The 20,000-nt window shown below is 40.6% G+C and overlaps 1 protein-coding gene across 2 annotated transcripts in view; it reads left to right on the plus strand.

Moving 5' to 3' along the window:
• Positions 1–20,000, plus strand: part of znf710a (zinc finger protein 710a) — a 39,797-nt gene that overhangs the window by 2,421 nt on the left and 17,376 nt on the right. The window contains exons 2-3 of one of the 2 annotated variants that reach the window (XM_061894810.1): positions 6,966–7,016; positions 7,100–8,503. In XM_061894810.1, coding sequence (XP_061750794.1) covers positions 6,966–7,016; positions 7,100–8,503 — 1,455 coding nt within the window. The remainder of the gene's footprint in view (positions 1–6,965; positions 7,017–7,099; positions 8,504–20,000) is intronic. The other variant, XM_061894811.1, reaches the window with a different exon arrangement.

Genomic DNA, 20,000 nt, shown 5'->3' on the forward strand with positions numbered 1-20,000 from the left:
AAAATTTTCCAGCAAGTTGATGTGAAGTCATCAATTCATAACGACATTGATTTTGATTCATTATTATTTTGTGTGCAATTACAGATTAAATGAAAATACCCAAAAATAAGTCACACGTTATTTTTTTCACTTTCAACGCTTAAATCTTGAGATAAACTTCAAATCTATTAGTTGATTATGCATTTCTATCATTTTTTTTTAAGTTTTTTTTTTTTTATAGTAGCTTTAAATAGGTCAATAATTGATTTTAATTCACTATTATTTTTTGATGAGCTTGAAGCACACCTGTGAAGTGAAAACCATTTCAGGTGACTACCTCTTGACGCTCATCGAGAGAATGCCAAAAGTGTACAAAGCAGTAATCAGTCAAGTGTTATTTTTTTTCCACTTTTCACGCGTAAATCTTGAAATAAACTTCAAATCTTTCAGTTGATTATGAGTTTTTATTATTTTTGTAATGTTTTTATTTAGTGCACCTTTCTAAAATAAAACTTTGTTTCTGATGCAAATTCACAACATATATATATATATATATATATATATATATATATATATATATATATATATATATATATATATATATATATATGTCTTGATTGGATTATCCAGAGAATAGTGCTCGATACCGTGGTAGAGCGCAATATGAAACAGTTCTGTAGAGATGAAGTCGTCTTGTGATTTTTCCCACACCTACATATATATATATATATATATATATATATATATATATACATATATATATATATATATATATATATATATGTATATATATATATATATATATATATATATATATATATGTATATATATATATATATATATATATATATATATGTATATATATATATATATATACATATATATATATATATATATGTATATATATATATATATACATATATATACATATATATATATATGTATATATATATATATATATATATATATATATATATATATATATATACACATATATATATATATATATATATATATATATATATATATATACATATGTGTATATATATATATATATGTAGGTATATATATATGTATACCGGGGCGGTATAGCTCGGTTGGTAGAGCGGCCGTGCCAGCAACTTGAGGGTTGCAGGTTCGATCCAAGCTTGCACCATCCTAGTCACTGCCGTTGTGTCCTTGGGCAAGGCACTTTACCCACCTGCTCCCAGTGCCACCCACACTGGTTTTAAATGTAACTTAGATATTGGGTTTCACAATGTAAAGCGCTTTGAGTCACTTGAGAAAAGCGCTATATAAATGTAATTCACTTCACTATACGTATATATATATATATATATATATATATATATATATTTATATTTATATATGTATATATATATATATATATATATATATATATATATATATATATATATATATATATATATATATATATATATATATATATATATATTAGGGCTGGGCAACGATTAAAAATTTTAATCGAAGTTAATCGCACTATTTCTCTGATTCATCGCGATTAACTGCATTGTATACGCAAAGCCCAATAATGAATTCAAAAGTAGTGTGTAGTGCCCCTTTATTGGAATATTCTCCCACATGAACAAAAGCGCCAAAACATTTGTTGTGCAAACACAATTTAAATCAGTCCTTGTTAAACAGTAGCAGTTAAATAGCATATTTTATGAAAATCAACTCAAAAAATGTAAATACAAACATTTAAGCTTATTGCCACTGCCAGGGTATTTAAGTTATCCTGTTTGTTATGGAAAATAAATATAATCTACATACAAATCTCTGAGCCACAATCATAACATCCGAACAGGCAATTTCTGAGGTAACAGCAGAAATCTTATGTTTAAAAAACCTATATTATAGGTAGTGGGCTGTTTTAGGGAATTTTTGATCAAATTATCCGTAGTAGCAATATTAATAATGTTGTGTTTATTCTGCGTAGTGCACTTAAAATAATTATGACCATATCTAGGAATTGATATGATGGGAATTTTCCGATTGTTTGCTTGGTGCTTTGATAAACTGAACGCATCATATACATGTTACTATATTGTGATGTTATGAGCCAGGGAAAAAAATAACTACCCTACCCAGCATGCAACAGGAGTGACGAGCATGCGCGGTAGCCCGGTATAGGTTGTGTCGCCATGACGGCATCTTGTATGTTGTGATATGCACGCTCTGAAAGCAAACGTTAAGAACTCAGCCAACACGTCTCGTCTGCATTATTCATAAATAGAAAGACAACACATATACTCCACTGCTTCACAGGCCGATGGATGTAGCCGGCAAAGTATTCCCATGCTAGCTAGCCGGTCTAGCAAGCACGCGTCATTCAATCCAAAACGGCCCGATCTATCCACCTTCAGAATTGTATGGCGGTCGTAAGTGATCCCGGAGGGACCACGCTGTAAGCCAGCCATGAAATTTGCAGAATTGTCCGGTATTTTTGCCAAATGTTCCATCTTTACCAAGAGTCCCTCGACGCTGAAGCCCGTCCGGGCGCCGCCATCTTGTTAAGAAAAGGCGTTAACAAAATAAAAGCATGTAAACAACATATGCAAATGTGCGATAAAATAATTGTCTGCGTTAATAGATTGATGAGTTAACGCGTAATTAACGCATTGATTTGCCCACCTCTAATATATATATATATATATATATATATATATATATATATATATATATATTAGGGCCGTGAATCTTTGGGTGTCCCATCGATTCTTGGGGTCACGATTTGATAATATATCGATTTTTTTCAATTCGATTCTCGATTCAAAAACGATATTTTTCCGATTAAAAACGATTCTGTATTCATTCAATACATAGGATTTCAGCAGGATCTACCCTAGTCTGCTGACATGCTAGCAGAGTAGTAGATTTAAAAAAAAAAACTTTTATAATTGTAAAGGACAATGTTTTATCAACTGATTGCAAATAATGTAAATTTGTTTTAACTATTAAACGAACCAAAAATATGACTTATTTTATCTTTGTGAAAATATTGGACACAGTGTGTTGTCAAGCTTATGAGATGTGATGCAAGTGTAAGCCACTGTGACACTATTGTTCTTTTTTTTAATTTTTATAAATGTCTAATTATAATGTCAATGAGGGATTTTTAATCACTGCTATGCTGAAATCATAACTAATATTGATACTGTTGTTGATAATATTCTTTTTTTTTTCACTACTTTTGTTTGTTCTGTGTCGTGTTTGTGTCCTTATTGCAGTTCTGAGTGTTGCTGGGTCGGGTTTGGTTTTGGAATTGAATTGCATTGTTATGGTATTGCTGTGTAGTGGTTTGTTGGATTGAATAAAAAAAAACACACAAATTAAAATTTAAAAATAAAATAGATTTTTTTCAAATGAGAATCGATTCTGAATCGCACAACGTATTCAATTCGATTCGTATTCAAATCGATTTTTTCCCACACCCCTAATATATATATATATATATATATATATATATATATATATATATTTATATATCCAACCATTTCCTACCGCTTATTCGCTTTTGGGGTCGCAGGGGGTGCTGGCGCCTATCTCAGCTTCAATCGGGCGGAAGGCGGGGTACACCCTGGACAAGTCGCTATCTCATCGCAGGCCCAACACAGAGAGACAGACAACATTCACACCCACATTCACACACTAGGGCCAATTTAGTGTTGCCAATCAACCTATCCCCAGGTGCATGTCTTTGGATATATATCCATCCATCCATCCATCCATTTTCTACCGCTTATTCCCTTTCGGGGTCGCGGGGGGCGCTGGCGCCTATCTCAGCTGCAATCGGGCAGAAGGCAGGGTACACCCTGGACAAGTCGCCACCTCATCGCAGGGCCAACACAGATAGACAGACAACATTCACACTCACATTCACACACTAGGGCCAATTTAGTGTTGCCAATCAACTTATCCCCAGGTGCATGTCTTTGGATATATATATATATACTGTATATATATATATATATATATATATATATATATATATATATATATATATATATATATATATATATATATATATATATATATATATATATATATATGTATATATACAGTATACATACATATATACATATATATATATACATATACATACATATATATATACATACATATACATATATACAGTAAACATACATATATATATATATATATACATATATACATATATGTATACATATACATATATACAGTAAACACACATATATACATATATGTATACATATACATATATACATATATAAATATATACATATGCAGTACAGGCCAATAGTTTCATTCAATGTGTTTTCTTTATTTTCATGACTATTTACATTGTAGATTGTCACTGAAGGCATCAAAACTATGAATGAACACATGTGGAGTTATGTACTTAACAAAAAAAGTTGAAATAACTAAAAACATGTTTTATATTCTAGATTCCTCAAAATAGCCCCCTTTTGCTCTGATTACTTTTACGCACACTTTTGGCATTCTCTCGATTAGCTTCACTAGGTAGTCACTTGAAATGGTTTTTGCTGCACTGGTGTGCTTGGAGCTCTTCGAGAGAATGCAAAGTGTGCAAAGCAGTAATCAGAGCAAAGGGTGGCTATTTTGAAGAAACCAGAATAAAAAAACGTGTTTTCAGTTATTTCCCCTTTTTTTGTTAAGTACATAACTCCACATGTGTTCAATCATAGTTTTGATTCCTCCAGTGACAATCTACAATGTAAATAGTCATGAAAATAAAGAAAACCCATTGAATGAGAAGGTGTGTCCAAACTGTTGGCCAATTACAAAATGACAAACATGCTAAATGCATATAGATTCCTTTCTTTCTTGAAGACGGGAAAATCATTTGATGTATTACCTTATTCTGATGACTTGCAATGATTGGAATTAAACATGATTAATAGTTGTTGGTAGCAAATTCCACAACTTTTAATTCACATTGTGGAGGGGAAAAAAAGTTATCCTCTTTTTCCTATACCACATGGAAGTGGTTGTTTTTTAGTTTTTTATTATTTGTGCAACATACTGCGTGGCGCAGTGAAAGAGTGGGTGTACGCAACCCGAGGGTCCCTGGTTCAATCCCCACCTAGTAGTACCCACCTCGTCACGTCCATTGTGTCCTGAGCAAGACACTTCACCCTTGCCCCTGTTGGGTGGTGGTTAGCGCCTTGCATGGCAGCTCCCTACATCAGTGTGTGAATGTGTGTTTGAATGGGTAAATGTGGAAGTAGTGTCAAAGCGCTTTGAGTACCTTGAAGGTAGAAAAGCGCTATACAAGTACAACCCATTTATCATTTATTTATTTATTTATTTTTTACACTTTACAAGAAATACATTAGATCGTTCACTGGAGTGACCCTTATTTGGTTAACGCTGGCAGGGTGGAGCAGCACTTTCATTGTGAAGACGAGAACTGTGAGGTTACATTTTTGACGGCAGCTGTGCTGGAATAAAAAGTGTTTCTTGTGTTCCTGACGGTCTTTTTTTTTTTTTCTTAATACTGAGCTGGCAGCAGCCAGCATCATCTCACAACACTTTCGGTGGCCTTGAATGTCAATCAAGTGACGAATGTGACGTCATAGTAAAGATTGATGTTTGGGTATTTTTAGGTCTATTTGTGTAAACGCCTGGCGATCGACCGACACATTAAACCTGATGGCCACCCCTGTTTTGTACTATTGTCCATTATAGGGTATACCGGTATTAGAATAGTACTGTGATACTAATGAATCATATTCGGTACTATACCGCATCAGAAAAGTACAGATGTGCCAACCGCCCACCCCAAAAAAAAAACAAAAAAAACCCCAACCCCTCGTCGTCGTCACGTCATGACATTGATGGTTGTACGAGCAGACGAGCATTTTTGGAAGCGCACACACACAGAGTACTTACAAGCAGACACAATGTGTGGACAGAAAAGGGAGAACGGACGCATTTTGGCTTAAAAACTAACAATAAAGGTGAAGTTATAACACTGAGAGACCCTCATGAAGAGGTGCTTAAGGACATGGCTAGCTAGCTAGCGGCTAACATCCATACGCCGTCGGCAGTGTTTTAGCTATTTCTAAATCACTAATCCTCGTCTCCATGGCGACAAAGAAAGTTTCTTACAAGTATCATCCCTGCAGGAGGAGGAATAGCTAAACCGACGTTAAATATAAACAAATACCATGGGTGGATCTACACCTGACATCCACTGTAATGATATCAAGTACAATAGCGTATCTAGTCGATACTACTATGATTACATCGATATTTTTTTGCATCACAACATCTTTTGTTTTTTTTAAATTCATATTATGTTTATAAACTCAGGAAATATGTCCCTGGACACATGAGGACTTTGAATATAACCAAATGTATGATTCTGTAACTACTTGGTATCGGATTGATACCCAAATGTGTGGTATCATCCAAAACTAATGTAAAGTATCAAACAACAGAATATTAAGTGATTATTACATTTGAACAAAAGCGTAGATAGAACATGCTCAAAGAGAACATAAGCAGATATTAACAGTAAATGAACAAGTAGATTAATAATTTATTTTCTTCCACTTGTCTTCAATTATTTTGACAAAATAATAGAATGATAAATAACAAAATTTGTTACTGCAAATGTCAGCAGACTATTTAAGAGCCTGTGTTTGCTTACTTACTAATAAAGACAAGTTGTCTTGTATGTTCACTATTTTACTTAAGGACAAACTTGCAATAAGAAACATATGTTTAAAGTACCCTAAGATTTTTGGTTAAAATAAAGCCAATAATGCCATATTTTGTGTTCCCCCTTATTTAGCAAATTACCGAAAAGTACCAAAAAAGTATCTAAATAATTTTGGTACCTGTACCAAAATATTGGTATCGGGACAATACTAGTCCACTAAGATATGAAAACAGTTAATGAGGGACTTTTCTGAGACACTGATCATTTTTACAGCTCTTTTTTTTTGTATTCAAAGGCAAGTGACGAAAATCATGAGAGGAAATGGGTTTCTACGAGCAAATATTGTGTAAGATCAGATTGGATAACGATTGAAGTGGAAATAAGTCCACTGCAGCTTCTATGTTATTTCTGATTCTATGTTTCTTCCAGGAAGAGGAGGGCGTACAAATGGTGCGGACCTACCCAAAGGTGACTGAAGGCCAAATGGACGTGAGCACACAGACGGAACCTGTGGTGGTTCTCTCTCTAGCTCAGGCAGCCGTTCTCGGACTCATCTCTCAAAACGAAATTTTCGGGGCCACGATTGCTCCGAATGGCTTTTACAAGGGGGAGTCCAAAGAGGGTCCTCCTCCGCCGGCGGAGGCCATGGAGTACGAGTACACTGACCAGCTGATAGGCGCCAACGGGGACTACCTGCCTGAGCCTGCTGGGGAACCGGAGCCTCATGGTGAGAGGAGACGCGGGAGGACCAAGAGACCCCGGAGCGACGTAGAGATAGTGGCTTACCCGCCCAAAGCACCAGAGGTGAAAGGTGAACTGACTGAGGCGGATGCTTGCGTGCACTTGAACAACAAGTGTAGCCCTGCCGAGCAGGAGGATTCAATCGCCACCCGACAAGGTTCTCTGAAGGAGGAGCAGCTGTGCAGAAACTGTCCTTCATGTGTGCGAGGAGCACAGGGAGAAGGAGAAGAGGAGCACTCTGTTAGGAACAGGAAGGAAGAGCCAGAAGAGGAGGCTCTAAATCTTAAGACCAGTGGGGAAACTGCTGAACCTCCGGAGAACAAATATTATGAACCTAACGAGGCGGCTTATGAGCCCGCTGACATGACGCTGCCGAGGGAGTTTGAAGAGAACGGTCAGGCCATGCTGTGGTCCGACCCGGAGGGGCTCGCCAGGCGAATGCAAATCGACCGACTGGACATCAACGTGCAGATTGACGAGTCTTACTGCGTAGATGTGGGGGAGGGTCTAAAACGCTGGAAGTGCCGAATGTGCGAGAAGTCGTACACGTCTAAATACAACCTGGTCACGCACATCCTGGGCCACAACGGAATTAAGCCACACGAATGTATTCACTGCGGGAAGCTCTTCAAGCAGCCCAGCCACCTCCAAACTCACCTGCTGACCCACCAGGGAACTCGGCCCCACAAATGCACCGTGTGCGAGAAGGCTTTCACGCAGACCAGCCACCTGAAGAGACACATGCTGCAACACACCGACGTCAAGCCCTACAGCTGCCGCTTCTGCGGCCGCGGCTTCGCCTACCCCAGCGAGCTGAGGACCCATGAGAGCAAGCACGAGAACGGGCAGTGCCACGTCTGCACGCAGTGTGGCATGGAGTTCCCCACGTACGCGCACCTCAAGCGTCACCTGAGCAGCCATCAGGGCCCCACCACGTACCAGTGCACCGAGTGCCACAAATCCTTCTCTTACCGCAGTCAGCTGCAGAACCACTTGATGAAGCACCAGAACTTACGGCCTTACGTCTGCCCGGAGTGCGGCATGGAGTTTGTGCAGATCCATCACCTGCGGCAACACGCCCTGACTCACAAGGTATGCCTTCGTACCAAACTCCTTCACACACCCCAAAAATGTGTGCATTCAACCTTTTTTTTCCACCGGCGCCTTTTACACTGAATCTAGCAAAGTGGGATTTTAGGATCTTAGTTTCACGGTGGCAGAGGGGTTAGTGCGTCTGCCTCACAATACGAAGGTCCTGCAGTCCTGAGTTCAATCCCAGCCTTGGGATCTGTGTACCCCGCCTTCTGCCCGATTGTAGCTGATATAGGCGCCAGCGCCCCCCGCGAACCCAAAAGGGAATAAGCGGTAGAAAATGGATGAATGGATGGATGGATGGATGGATGGATGGATAGTTTTGATTATCTGAAAACTCAGCAAGACCTGCTGACCAGGTGAAGTAGAGGAATTGATTGACGTTGTAGGAGTTATTTCCCTGCATGAGGTGGCAACTTGTCCAGGGTGTACGCCGACTTCCGCCCAAATGTAGCTGAGGTAGTTTCCAGTACCCCCCACGATTCCTAAAGGGACAAGCGGTAGGAAATGGATGGATGGATGGATGATTATTATTGCTTAAGCTACTGTACAGGTGCTGGTCATATTATTAGAATATCATGAAAAAGTTGATTTATTTCATTAATTCCATTTAGAAAGTCAAACTTGTAGAATATATACATTCATTCCAAACAGACTAATACATTTCAAGTGTTTTTTGCCAAAAAGGAGATGATTATAGCTGACAACCAATGAAAACCCTAAATTCAACATCTCAGAAAATTAGAATATGGTGAAAAGGTCAGATATTGAAGACACCTGGTGCCACACTCTAATTAGCTAACTAACTCAAAACACCTGGAAAAGCCTTTAAATGGTCTCTCGTTTTGATTCTGTATGACACACAATCATGGGGAAGACTGCTGACTTGACAACTGTCCAAAAGATGACCATTGATACTTTAATGAAGGAGGGCAAGACACAAAAGGTCATTGCCAAAGAGGTTGGATGTTCCCAGAGCTCTGTGTCCAAGCACATTAATAGAGAGGCGAAGGGAAGACAAAGATGTGGTAGAAAAAAGTGGACAAGCAAGAGGGATAACCTCGCCCTGGAGAGGATTGTCAAACAAAACCGATTCAAAAATGTGGGGGAGATCCACAAAGAGTGGACTGCAGCTGGAGTCAGTGCTTCAAGAACCACCACGCACCGACGTATGCAAGATATGGGCTTCAGCAGTCGCATTCCTTGTGTAAAGCCACTCTTGAATAAGAGACAATGTCAAAAGCGTCTCGCCTGGGCTCAAGACAAAAAGGACTGGACTGCTGCTGAAAGGTCCAAAGTTATGTTTTCAGATGAAAGTAAATTTTGTATCTCCTTTGGAAATCAAGGTCCCAGAGTCTGGAGAAAGACAGGAGAGGCACAGAAATCCACGTTGCCTGAAGTCCAGTGTCAAATTTCCACAATCGGTAATGGTCTGGGGTGCCATGTCATCTGCTGGTGTTGGTCCACTGTGTTTCCTGAGGTCAATGCAGCAGTCTACCAGGAAGTTTTAGAACACTTTATGCTGCCTGCCGCGGACCAATTTTATGGAGGTGAAGATTTCATTTTCCAACATGACTTGACACCTGCACACAGTGCCAAATCTACCAGTACCTGGTTTAAGGACCATGGTATCCCTGTTCTTGATTGGCCTGCAAACTCACCTGACCTTAACCCCATAGGAAACCTATAGGGTATTGTGAAGCGGAAGATGCGAGATGCCAGACCCAATAATGCTGAAGAGCTGAAGGCCACTATTAAAGCAACCTGGGCTCTCATAACACCTGAGTGCAACAGACTAGTCGACTCCATGCCACGCCGTATTGCTGCAGCAATTCAGCCAAAAGGAGCTGCAACTAAGTATTGATTGCCGTACATGCTGAAACTTTCCATGTTCATACTTTTCAGTTGGCCCACATTTCTAAAAAATATTTTTTGGTTCTAGTCGTAACTAATATTCAAATTTTCTGAGACACTGAATTTGGGATTTTCAGTAATTGTCAGTACTAATCATCAACATTTAATGAAATAAACATTTCAAATATATCACTATCTGTGTAATGAATTGATATAATATGTAAGTTTCACGTTCTGAATATAATTACTGAAATAAATCAACATTTCATGATATTCTAATAATATGAACAGCACCTGTATATTGTGCAACACTACAGCAACCAAAGGAGCAGAAATACTGCAAGCGGTTGTGAATGTTAAGCCGATTAGACTTTTTTTAAAAACATTAAAACATTTTCCATACATTAAATATGTTTTTCAATACACATTAGAATTGATTGGGCGTACTGTAGTGGTTTAGAAATAGTGGCATGGACACCCTACCAAGGACTGTTTTCACTGCTGGACTCTAAAAAAGAGATTCCACAGCCTCCCAAACATAATCTCCAAATTCTGTAACAGCTTCTTCCCTCAGACCATAAAACTCTTGATAATCCCCTCAATTCCCCCCAAAAATGGATTAACTCGCAGGGAATATAAAGACAATATAACATACATCCATAAACATGGATGCATATGCAAGAGTGCAATATATTTATCTGTACAGTAATCTATTTATTTATATCTGCAACGTTTGCCCTGCACTACAATGAGCTAATGGAACAAACTGTTGTTCTTATCTGTATTGTAAATTTCAAATTTGAATCACAATAAAAGGAAGTCAAAGTCTAAGTCTACCTAAAGGAGCCAAAAGTAATAATTTCATGTCAAGTGGAAATGCATTAATAAATCGTCTTCTTTTCCAATGCTTCTATAACTGATAATAGTAGTTAGGGATATGCTCATTTCAAAATTAAATTTACAGCCCCGAAATGTTGTTGTTTTCATTTCGATGTCCCGCCCTCCACCATTTGACCAATTAGAAAGTCTATGAGTGTGTCACATCCAGCTTGCAAGTTATGCACTGCCATCTTGGTCTAACTACTGCCACTGGTAAAGTTACTAAACATGTCAGAGCTTAGTAAATATAAAAGTTACCATTCTCCACTTATTCATGACAAAGCCGGGAACAAAACCAGGATTTTTATCGGGGATGCCTTTGAAAGATGTTTTCATCTGACATCAAACTTGCTAAATTATTTATTGTTCAATACAGTGTATGATCTTGTCTAACAAACCTAGTATGTTCTTGTAACCAATGCTTAGCATCCTAGCCCGGTCAATGACACATCGACATACAGGCTAACGGGGAAAATTTAGGCATGTTAGCATGTATGTTGATGTGTCATCCAACTGACAGGACAAATATATATTTTGGACTATTAAAACCTATGTGGATATGGGTAGTGTCTGTATTTCCTTCTCAATATGCTGACACGCTGAGGAAATGGGTTCCAACATTATGTCATCATGGCAATGTGAAGCGTATGGAGACACCCAAATCACATGATAAAATAATTCCTCATTCGTGTTTGCATATTGTGGACTACATGTACCGAGTTATATGGCAATCGGAAATGTTTGAAACAGTAACATATGGGCATATCTTTAGTTTTGGGCGTACATTAGGCTGCTAAGCCTGCTCTTCTTATTTTCACCAGGATAACCATTGCTCGCGTTGGTTGAAGTTTGTTTTAGTCTTTGTTTTCTGATAGCACTGACAATAACTATATGATTGTTGTGATATTGTACGCAGGCATGATGATACTTCTTCCTGAAAATAGCCTCATTTCTGTACAAAATGTGTTGGTTAGAGGTTTGTTATTGACAAAACACTTGTCTATTCAGCTAATATGGTCCGAGCACCTCAACCCCTAGAAAGAGGCAGTGGAAGTTTCAAGTTCCTTGGAGTAGCCCAGTCGTTCCAGGCGGATTTGGCTGCGTATCTGGCAACCTCAGTCAGGGAGAGAGGGAGGGGACTACAGAATTTTAACCGTGATTGCAGTACAATTTCTGGCCACATTATTACATATGGCTCCTTTAATGTACCTTGCAGGTTTGAAATACCAACACAAATATAACATTGTATAATTATATTCATGTTAGCATTTATGATGAATAGCCATTAATGTCCTAGTTACCTGCAAACAAATAGCGCACCAATTGTCAGCTAGCAATTGCAGCAGTTGTCAGCTAGCAATTAGCACACATGTTGTCATCTAAAAATATACACGTCAGTTTTAAGACAGCGATTAACAGGCCAGTTGTCAACTAGCGATTAACAGGCCAGTGTTCAGCTAGTGTTTAGCATGCCAGTTGTTGGCTAGCAATTAGCGCAGCACTTAGAGCTAGCAATTAGTGCTCTACTGGTCACCTAGCGATTAGAGCACCACTTGTCAGGTAAGGATTAGCAAACCAGTTGTCAGCTACCAACTTGTAAGTTGATGATTGGTGCGCGGGTTGTCAACTAGCGATTAGTGCGATAGTTGTCAGCTAGTGGTTAGCGTGCTAATTGTCATCCAGCGATTAGCGTGCGAGTTAACATGTCACTTGTCAGCTGGCGATTAGCAGACCAGTTGTCAGCTATTGATTAGCGTGCTGGTTGTCAGTTGGCTTTTAGCTACGTTTTACTATCTTCTTTGAATATTTTGGTATATTGCACAATAACAAAGTATGTTTAGCAGCTTAATATGAAAACAGTACTTTGCAGTTTTGAAATTAAAACGTGGATATTTTAATACAACAATCATATTACTATATTCATGTTAGCATTTAAGAAAGCCAGCAATTAGGGCACCAATTTTCAGCAAGCGATTAGCTGCACAAACTGCAAGCTACCGATTAGCGCTTGAGTTTTCAGCAAGTGATTAGCGTGCTAGTTGTTAGCTGGCTATTGGCGGGACTATACTATATTATTTGAAAATCTGAGTATTGCATAATATCAAAGTACTTTTACGACCAAGTTCATTTAAAATACAACATTATACAGGATATATAAAAAAGGGGTCCATCTCTCCATCATTTTGGGGGTCATTGGCATGGGAAACCTTGTAGACCCCTTTTTGAACGTTATATCCCATCCCCTTACAGCTTTCAGCACATTATGACGTAACCAAATTCCTCGAAACAATTTGTATTTAATATAATTGTTTTTTCAGACAAATGTACACACATGTATATATATATATATATATATATATATATATATATATATATATATATATATATATATATATATATATATATATATATATATATATATATATATGTATATATATGTTCTATTAATCCACTAATGGTAACATACAGTTGCGATCAAAAGTTTACATACACACAATGAACATAATGTCATGGCTGTCTTGAGTTTCCAATAATTTCTACAACTATATTTTTTTGTTATAGAGTGATTAGAGCAAATACTTGTTGGTCACAAAAAACTTTCACAAACCAATGTTAATATTTGGTTACATGTCCCTTGGCAAGTTTCGCTGCAATAAGGCGCTTTTGGTAGTCATCCACATGCTTCTGGTTGAATTTTTGACCACTCCTCTTGACAAAATTGGCGTAGTTCAGCTAAATTTGTTGGTTTTCTGACATGGACTTCTTTCTTCAGCATTGTCCACATGTTTAAGTCAGGACTTTGGGAAGGGCATTCTAAAACTGTAATTCTAGCCTGATTTAGCCATTCCTTTACAACTTTTGACATGTGTTTGGGGTCATTGTCCTGTTGAAACACCCAACTGTGCCTAAGACCCAACCTCCGGGCTGATGATTTTAGGTTGTCCTGAAGAATTTGGAGGTAATCTTCCTTTTTCATTGACCCATTTACTGTCTGTAAATGGGACAAAGATAAGTAAACCTTCTGGAGGAAAGTTCTATTGTAACGATCTGTCACTTACTTTCTGATAGTTTTTCGTGTTTTGTACTTTGTTTCCTGTTCAGTGCTCTTATTTTGTCATACTTCCTGTTTACTCCGCTGAGCACTGTTTTTGTCACACTCGCCGTTGATTGGCAGCGGTCCTCAGCTGCGGTCAATCAACATAGGTCTATTTATGTTTCACTCGAGCACTCCTCAGTGCTCGAAGTTAAAACCTATGTTGGGAACATCTCCATGCAAGACTGCTTTCTGTTTATATCTTTTACTTTGATGAAATTAAAATCATCTTACCTGCTTTCTGCTCTCCTGGATTTTTGCATACTTGAGGTCACACAACTGCAGCCATGCGACATCCCAACAGTAACTTCGAGCCAGAAAATTGTGACCTCGCGAGAATCCCTGTCGGCAATCCTCAGCCGACGTTCTGGACCGCACAATTCCTGGAGGACTTGAAGGCCAGGTTTGTGCGGTCCCAGCCTACAGACGCGGACCCTCTCCCCGCGGCAACGCCACCGGCTTCGGCTCTCCGACCGGCGCGTCCGCCACTTCCTGCATGCCTCGCGGCTCCCGCGGCAACGCTACCGGCTACGGCTCTCCGACCGGCGCGTCCTCCGCCGCCATCCTTCCTCTCGGCAACGCTGCCGGCTACGGCTCACCGACCGGCGCGCCCGCCTCCTCCTTCACGTCTCGCGGCTCCTGCGGCTCCGTCGCCGACTGCGGCTCTCCGACCGGCACGTCCGCCGCCGCCATCCTTCCCGTCGTCTGCTGAGCTGCTTCTCCCTGCTCCTACGCAGCTTCCAGCGGCTGCTCCCCGGCTGCTCTTTTTGCCAGCTCCCGCTCTCTTTTTTGGTTCGCCGAGAGCTCCAGTGGAGCCCACAGTGAGGTCGCTTTTGTCCTCCTGCTGGGACTCGGCACGGGACGTGTCTTCGTCCCTCCTCCTGGTCCCCTCCCGCCCGTCCCTGGTTTTCGCACCGGGGGACTCCGACGAGCAGGCACGTTTTCCCGCATGTGTGAACGGTGTCTGGCAGCCACCTAGTGGAGGGGGGCCCACTATACACTGCGGTGCAGCCAGGCACACACCGCTGTCATCCCCGCCAGCGTCTCCTTCCACGGAGACATCTACGTCCCTAGCGGGCTTTCGCCTAGCCCCAACGCCGGCTCCACGCCGAGCCCCAACGCCGGCTCCACGCCGAGCCCCAACGCCGGCTCCACGCCGAGCCCCAACGCCGGCTCCACGCCGAGCCCCAACGCCGGCTCCACGCCGAGCCCCAACGCCGGCTCCACGCCGAGCCCCAACGCCGGCTCCACGCCGAGCCCCAACGCCGCCAAGAGCAGCACCACGCCGGGCTTCGTCACCGCCGGCATCCGCTATTCCTCGGCCAGCATTTGCTGCTCCTCGCCCGGCGTCATCTGCCGCTTTCACGCCGCCGATGACATCTGCAACAATCACGCCTCCGATGACGCCTGCCGCTTCAACGCCGCCGATGACGTCTGTTGCTTCCACGCCGTTGATGACGTCTGCCGCTTTCACGCCGCCGATGACGTCTGCCGCTTTCACGCCGCCGATGACGTCTGCCGCTTTCACGCCGCCGATGACGTCTGCCGCTTTCACGCCGCCGATGACGTCTGCCGCTTTCACGCCGCCGATGACGTCTGCCGCTTTCACGCCGCCGATGACGTCTGCCGCTTTCACGCCGCCGATGACGTCTGCCGCTTTCACGCCGCCGATGACGTCTGCCGCTTTCACGCCGTTGATGACGTCTGCCGCTTCCACGCCGTTGATGACGTCTGCCGCTTCCACGCCGTTGATGACGTCTGCCGCTTCCACGCCGTTGATGACGTCTGCCGCTTCCACGCCGGCACCAACATCGGCTCCTCAGCCGCCTCCTGCAGAGGTATCTGTTTTGGCTGCAGCCCCCGCCGCTTTGTCTGCTGTCTCCGGGCCTGCTTCAGCGCGCCCGCCTCCACGTCAGCCGCGGATGTGGCCGTGCCCTGGGCGTCCTCCTCGCGGGATGCACTCGTCTCTTTTTCGGCCAATGATGTGGCTGTTCCGTGGCCGCCCGCCCCGCCAGTTCCAGCGGCGCTCTACGCGCCGTCGCCACCTGACTTTCCCTCGCTGGCTGCGGGGACACGAGGTTTGGCGACCTTCCACCAAATCCTCCTTCCATCCTCCCTTACTTTGTGGACATTTTTTTCCATTTTTCTTTTCCAGGGAACATCTGGTATCTGTTCCTTGAGGGGGAGGTCCTGTAACGATCTGTCACTTACTTTCTGATAGTTTTTCGTGTTTTGTACTTTGTTTCCTGTTCAGTGCTCTTATTTTGTCATACTTCCTGTTTACTCCGCTGAGCACTGTTTTTGTCACACTCGCCGTTGATTGGCAGCGGTCCTCAGCTGCGGTCAATCAACATAGGTCTATTTATGTTTCACTCGAGCACTCCTCAGTGCTCGAAGTTAAAACCTATGTTGGGAACATCTCCATGCAAGACTGCTTTCTGTTTATATCTTTTACTTTGATGAAATTAAAATCATCTTACCTGCTTTCTGCTCTCCTGGATTTTTGCATACTTGAGGTCACACAACTGCAGCCATGCGACATCCCAACATCTATAGTCATATGAAACACAATTTGAGCTGTTTGGCCACAATACCCAGCAATATGTTTGGATGAGAAAAGGTAAGCCCTTTAATCGCAGGAACAACACGCCTACCGTCTAGCATGGTGGAGGACCAATTATGCTCTGGGCTGTTTTGTTGCCAATGGAACTGGTGTTTTACAGAGAGTAAATGGGACAATGAAAAAGGAGGACTGCCTCCAAATTTTTCAGTACCACCTAAAATCATCAGCCTGGAGGTTGGGTCTTGGGCGCAGTTGGGTGTTCCAACAGGACAATGACCCCAAACACATGTCGAAAATGGTCAAATTAGCCTAGAATTGAGATATTAGAATGGCCATCTCAAAAGTCCTGACTTAATTGTGTGTACAATGCTGAAAAAACAAGTCCATGTCGGAAAACCAAAAAATTTAGGGTGAACTGCACCAATTTTGTCAAGATTAGTGGTCAAAAATTCAACCAGAAGCTTGTGGATGGCTACCTACAGTGCCTTATTGCAGTGAAACTTGCCAAAGGACATGTAACCAAATATGACAATTGCTGTATGTACAAACCCTGTTTCCATATGAGTTGGGAAATTGTGTTAGATGTAAACGGAACACTTGCACATCATTTTCAACCCATATTCAGTGGAATAGGCTACAAAGACACCATATTTGATGTTCAAACTGATAAACATTTTTTTTTTGCAAATAATCATTAACTTTAGAATTTGATGCCAGCAACACGTGACAAAGAAGTTGGGAAAGGTGGCAATAAATACTGATAAAGTTAAGAAGTACTCATTAAACACTTACTTGGAACATACCACAGGTGTGCAGGCTAATTGGGAACAGGTGGGTGCCATGATTGGGTATAAAAGCAGCTTCCATGAAATGCTAAGTAATTCACAAACAAGGATGGGGCGAGGGTCACCAATTTGTAAGCAAATTGTCGAACAGTTTTAGAACAACATTTTTCAATGAGCTATTGCAAAGAATTTAGGTATTTTACCATCTACGGTCTGTAAAATCATCAAAAGGTTCAGAGAATCTGGAGAGATCACTGCACCTAAGCGATGATATTATGGACCTTTGAACCCTCAGGCGGTACTGCATCAAAAACCGACATTAGTGTGTAAAGAATATCACCATATTGGCTAAAGAACACTTCATAAAACTACTGTCAGTAATTACAGTTGGTTGCTGCATCTGTAAGTTCACGTTAAAACTCCGCTATGCAAAGCAAAACCCATTTATCAACAACACCAAGGAACGCCGCTGGCTTTGGTGGGCCTGAGCTCATCGAAGAAGGACTGATGCAAAGTGGAAAAGTGTTCTGTGGTCTGACAAGTACAAATTTCAAATTATATCTGGAAACAGAGGATGTGGTGTCCTCCAGAACAAAGAGGAAAATAACCATCCGGATTGTTGTAGGCGCAAAGTTCAAAAGCCAGCATCTATGATGGTATGGGGGTGTATTAGTGCCCAAGGCATGGGTAACTTACACATCTGTGAAGGCATTATTAATGCTGAATGGTCCATACAGGTATTGGAGCAACATATGTTGTCATCCAAGCAACGTTATCATGGACGCCCCTGCTTATTTCAGCAAGACAATGCCAAGCCACGTGTAAAGAGTGCGGGTACTTTACTACCTGTCTCCCATCGAAAATATGTGGCGCATTATGAAGCGTAAAATACGACAGCGGAGACCCCGGACTGTTGAACGACTGAAACTGTACATAAAACAAGAACGAGAAATAATTCCACCTTAAAAGCTTCAACAATTAGTTTCCTCAGTTCCCAAACATTTATTGAGTGTTGTTAAAAGAAAAGGTGATGTAACACAGTGGTGAACATGCCCTTTCCCAACTACTTTGGCACATGTTGCAGCCATGAAATTCTAAGTTAATTATTATTTGCAAAAAAAAAAAAAAGTTTATGAGTTTGAACATCAAATATCTTGTCTTTGTAGTGCATTCAACTGAATATGGGTTGAAAAGGATTTGCAAATCATTGTATTCCGTTAATATTTACATCTAACACAATTTCCCAACTCATATGGAAATGGGGTTTGTATACTTTTGACCCAGCAGATTTGGTAACATTTTCAGTAAACCCAAAATTAATCCATAAAAGAACCAAACTTCATTATTGTTTTTTGTGACCAACAAGTATGAGTTCTAATCACTCCATCACAAAAGAATAAGAGTTGTAGAAATTATTGGAAACTCAACACAGCCATGACATTATGTCCTTTACAAAAGTATGTGAGCAGTTACAGAGACGACGCATCCAACGACTATAGGAGACTCTAAATAATACAAATTCCCTTTATGCAAAGGCCACGTCCCACTTCTGTTAGACGTCCAATACAACCGGAGAAGGCAGATGATTACCGAGTCGACTTTGTCCGCCACATTGCATGCCGGATACGTATATATATTTTAGTACAAAACATCAACAACGGCAGAAACAAACCTGTAAATGTCATTTTTTTTAAAAGTAGTGTGACATTTCTAGAAGTTATGCTGCACAATGGCGACTAATCATTTTTTCCATCCAAAAGCAGCTGCATTGTTACCCACAACCTTCACAAGACGGGATGTTGAAAAGTCACTTCCCTTTGTGTCTACTATTTATCTTCAGTCAGTTTGAACTCAGATAATATCACCTGTGAGATCAGTTTGAGTCTACTAACAGCATAAAAGAAGAGAAAGACAGTCAGAATGTTATCTAACTTTTTTGTACATTGTGTATATATTAGGACTGTCAAATTTAATGCAAGGGATTGTACTCACAATCATTTATCAATGCAGATCAATCACCCAATTTATTTTAAGAGCACATGCTCCTCTACTTTAACATATATATATATATATATATATATATATATATATATATATATATATATATATATACACAGTATATATGATATATATATATACAAACCCCGTTTCCCATGAGTTGGGAAATTGTGTTGGATGTAAATATAAACAAAATACAATGATTTGGAAATCCTTTTCAACCCATATTTAATTAAGGGCACAACAAAGACAAGATATTTGATCTTCAAACCCATAAACTTTATTTTTTTTGCAAATAATCAACTTAGAATTTCATGGCTGCAA

This window comes from Nerophis ophidion, linkage group LG03 (genome assembly GCF_033978795.1).
Source record: "Nerophis ophidion isolate RoL-2023_Sa linkage group LG03, RoL_Noph_v1.0, whole genome shotgun sequence".
Taxonomy (NCBI): Eukaryota; Metazoa; Chordata; class Actinopteri; order Syngnathiformes; family Syngnathidae; genus Nerophis; species Nerophis ophidion.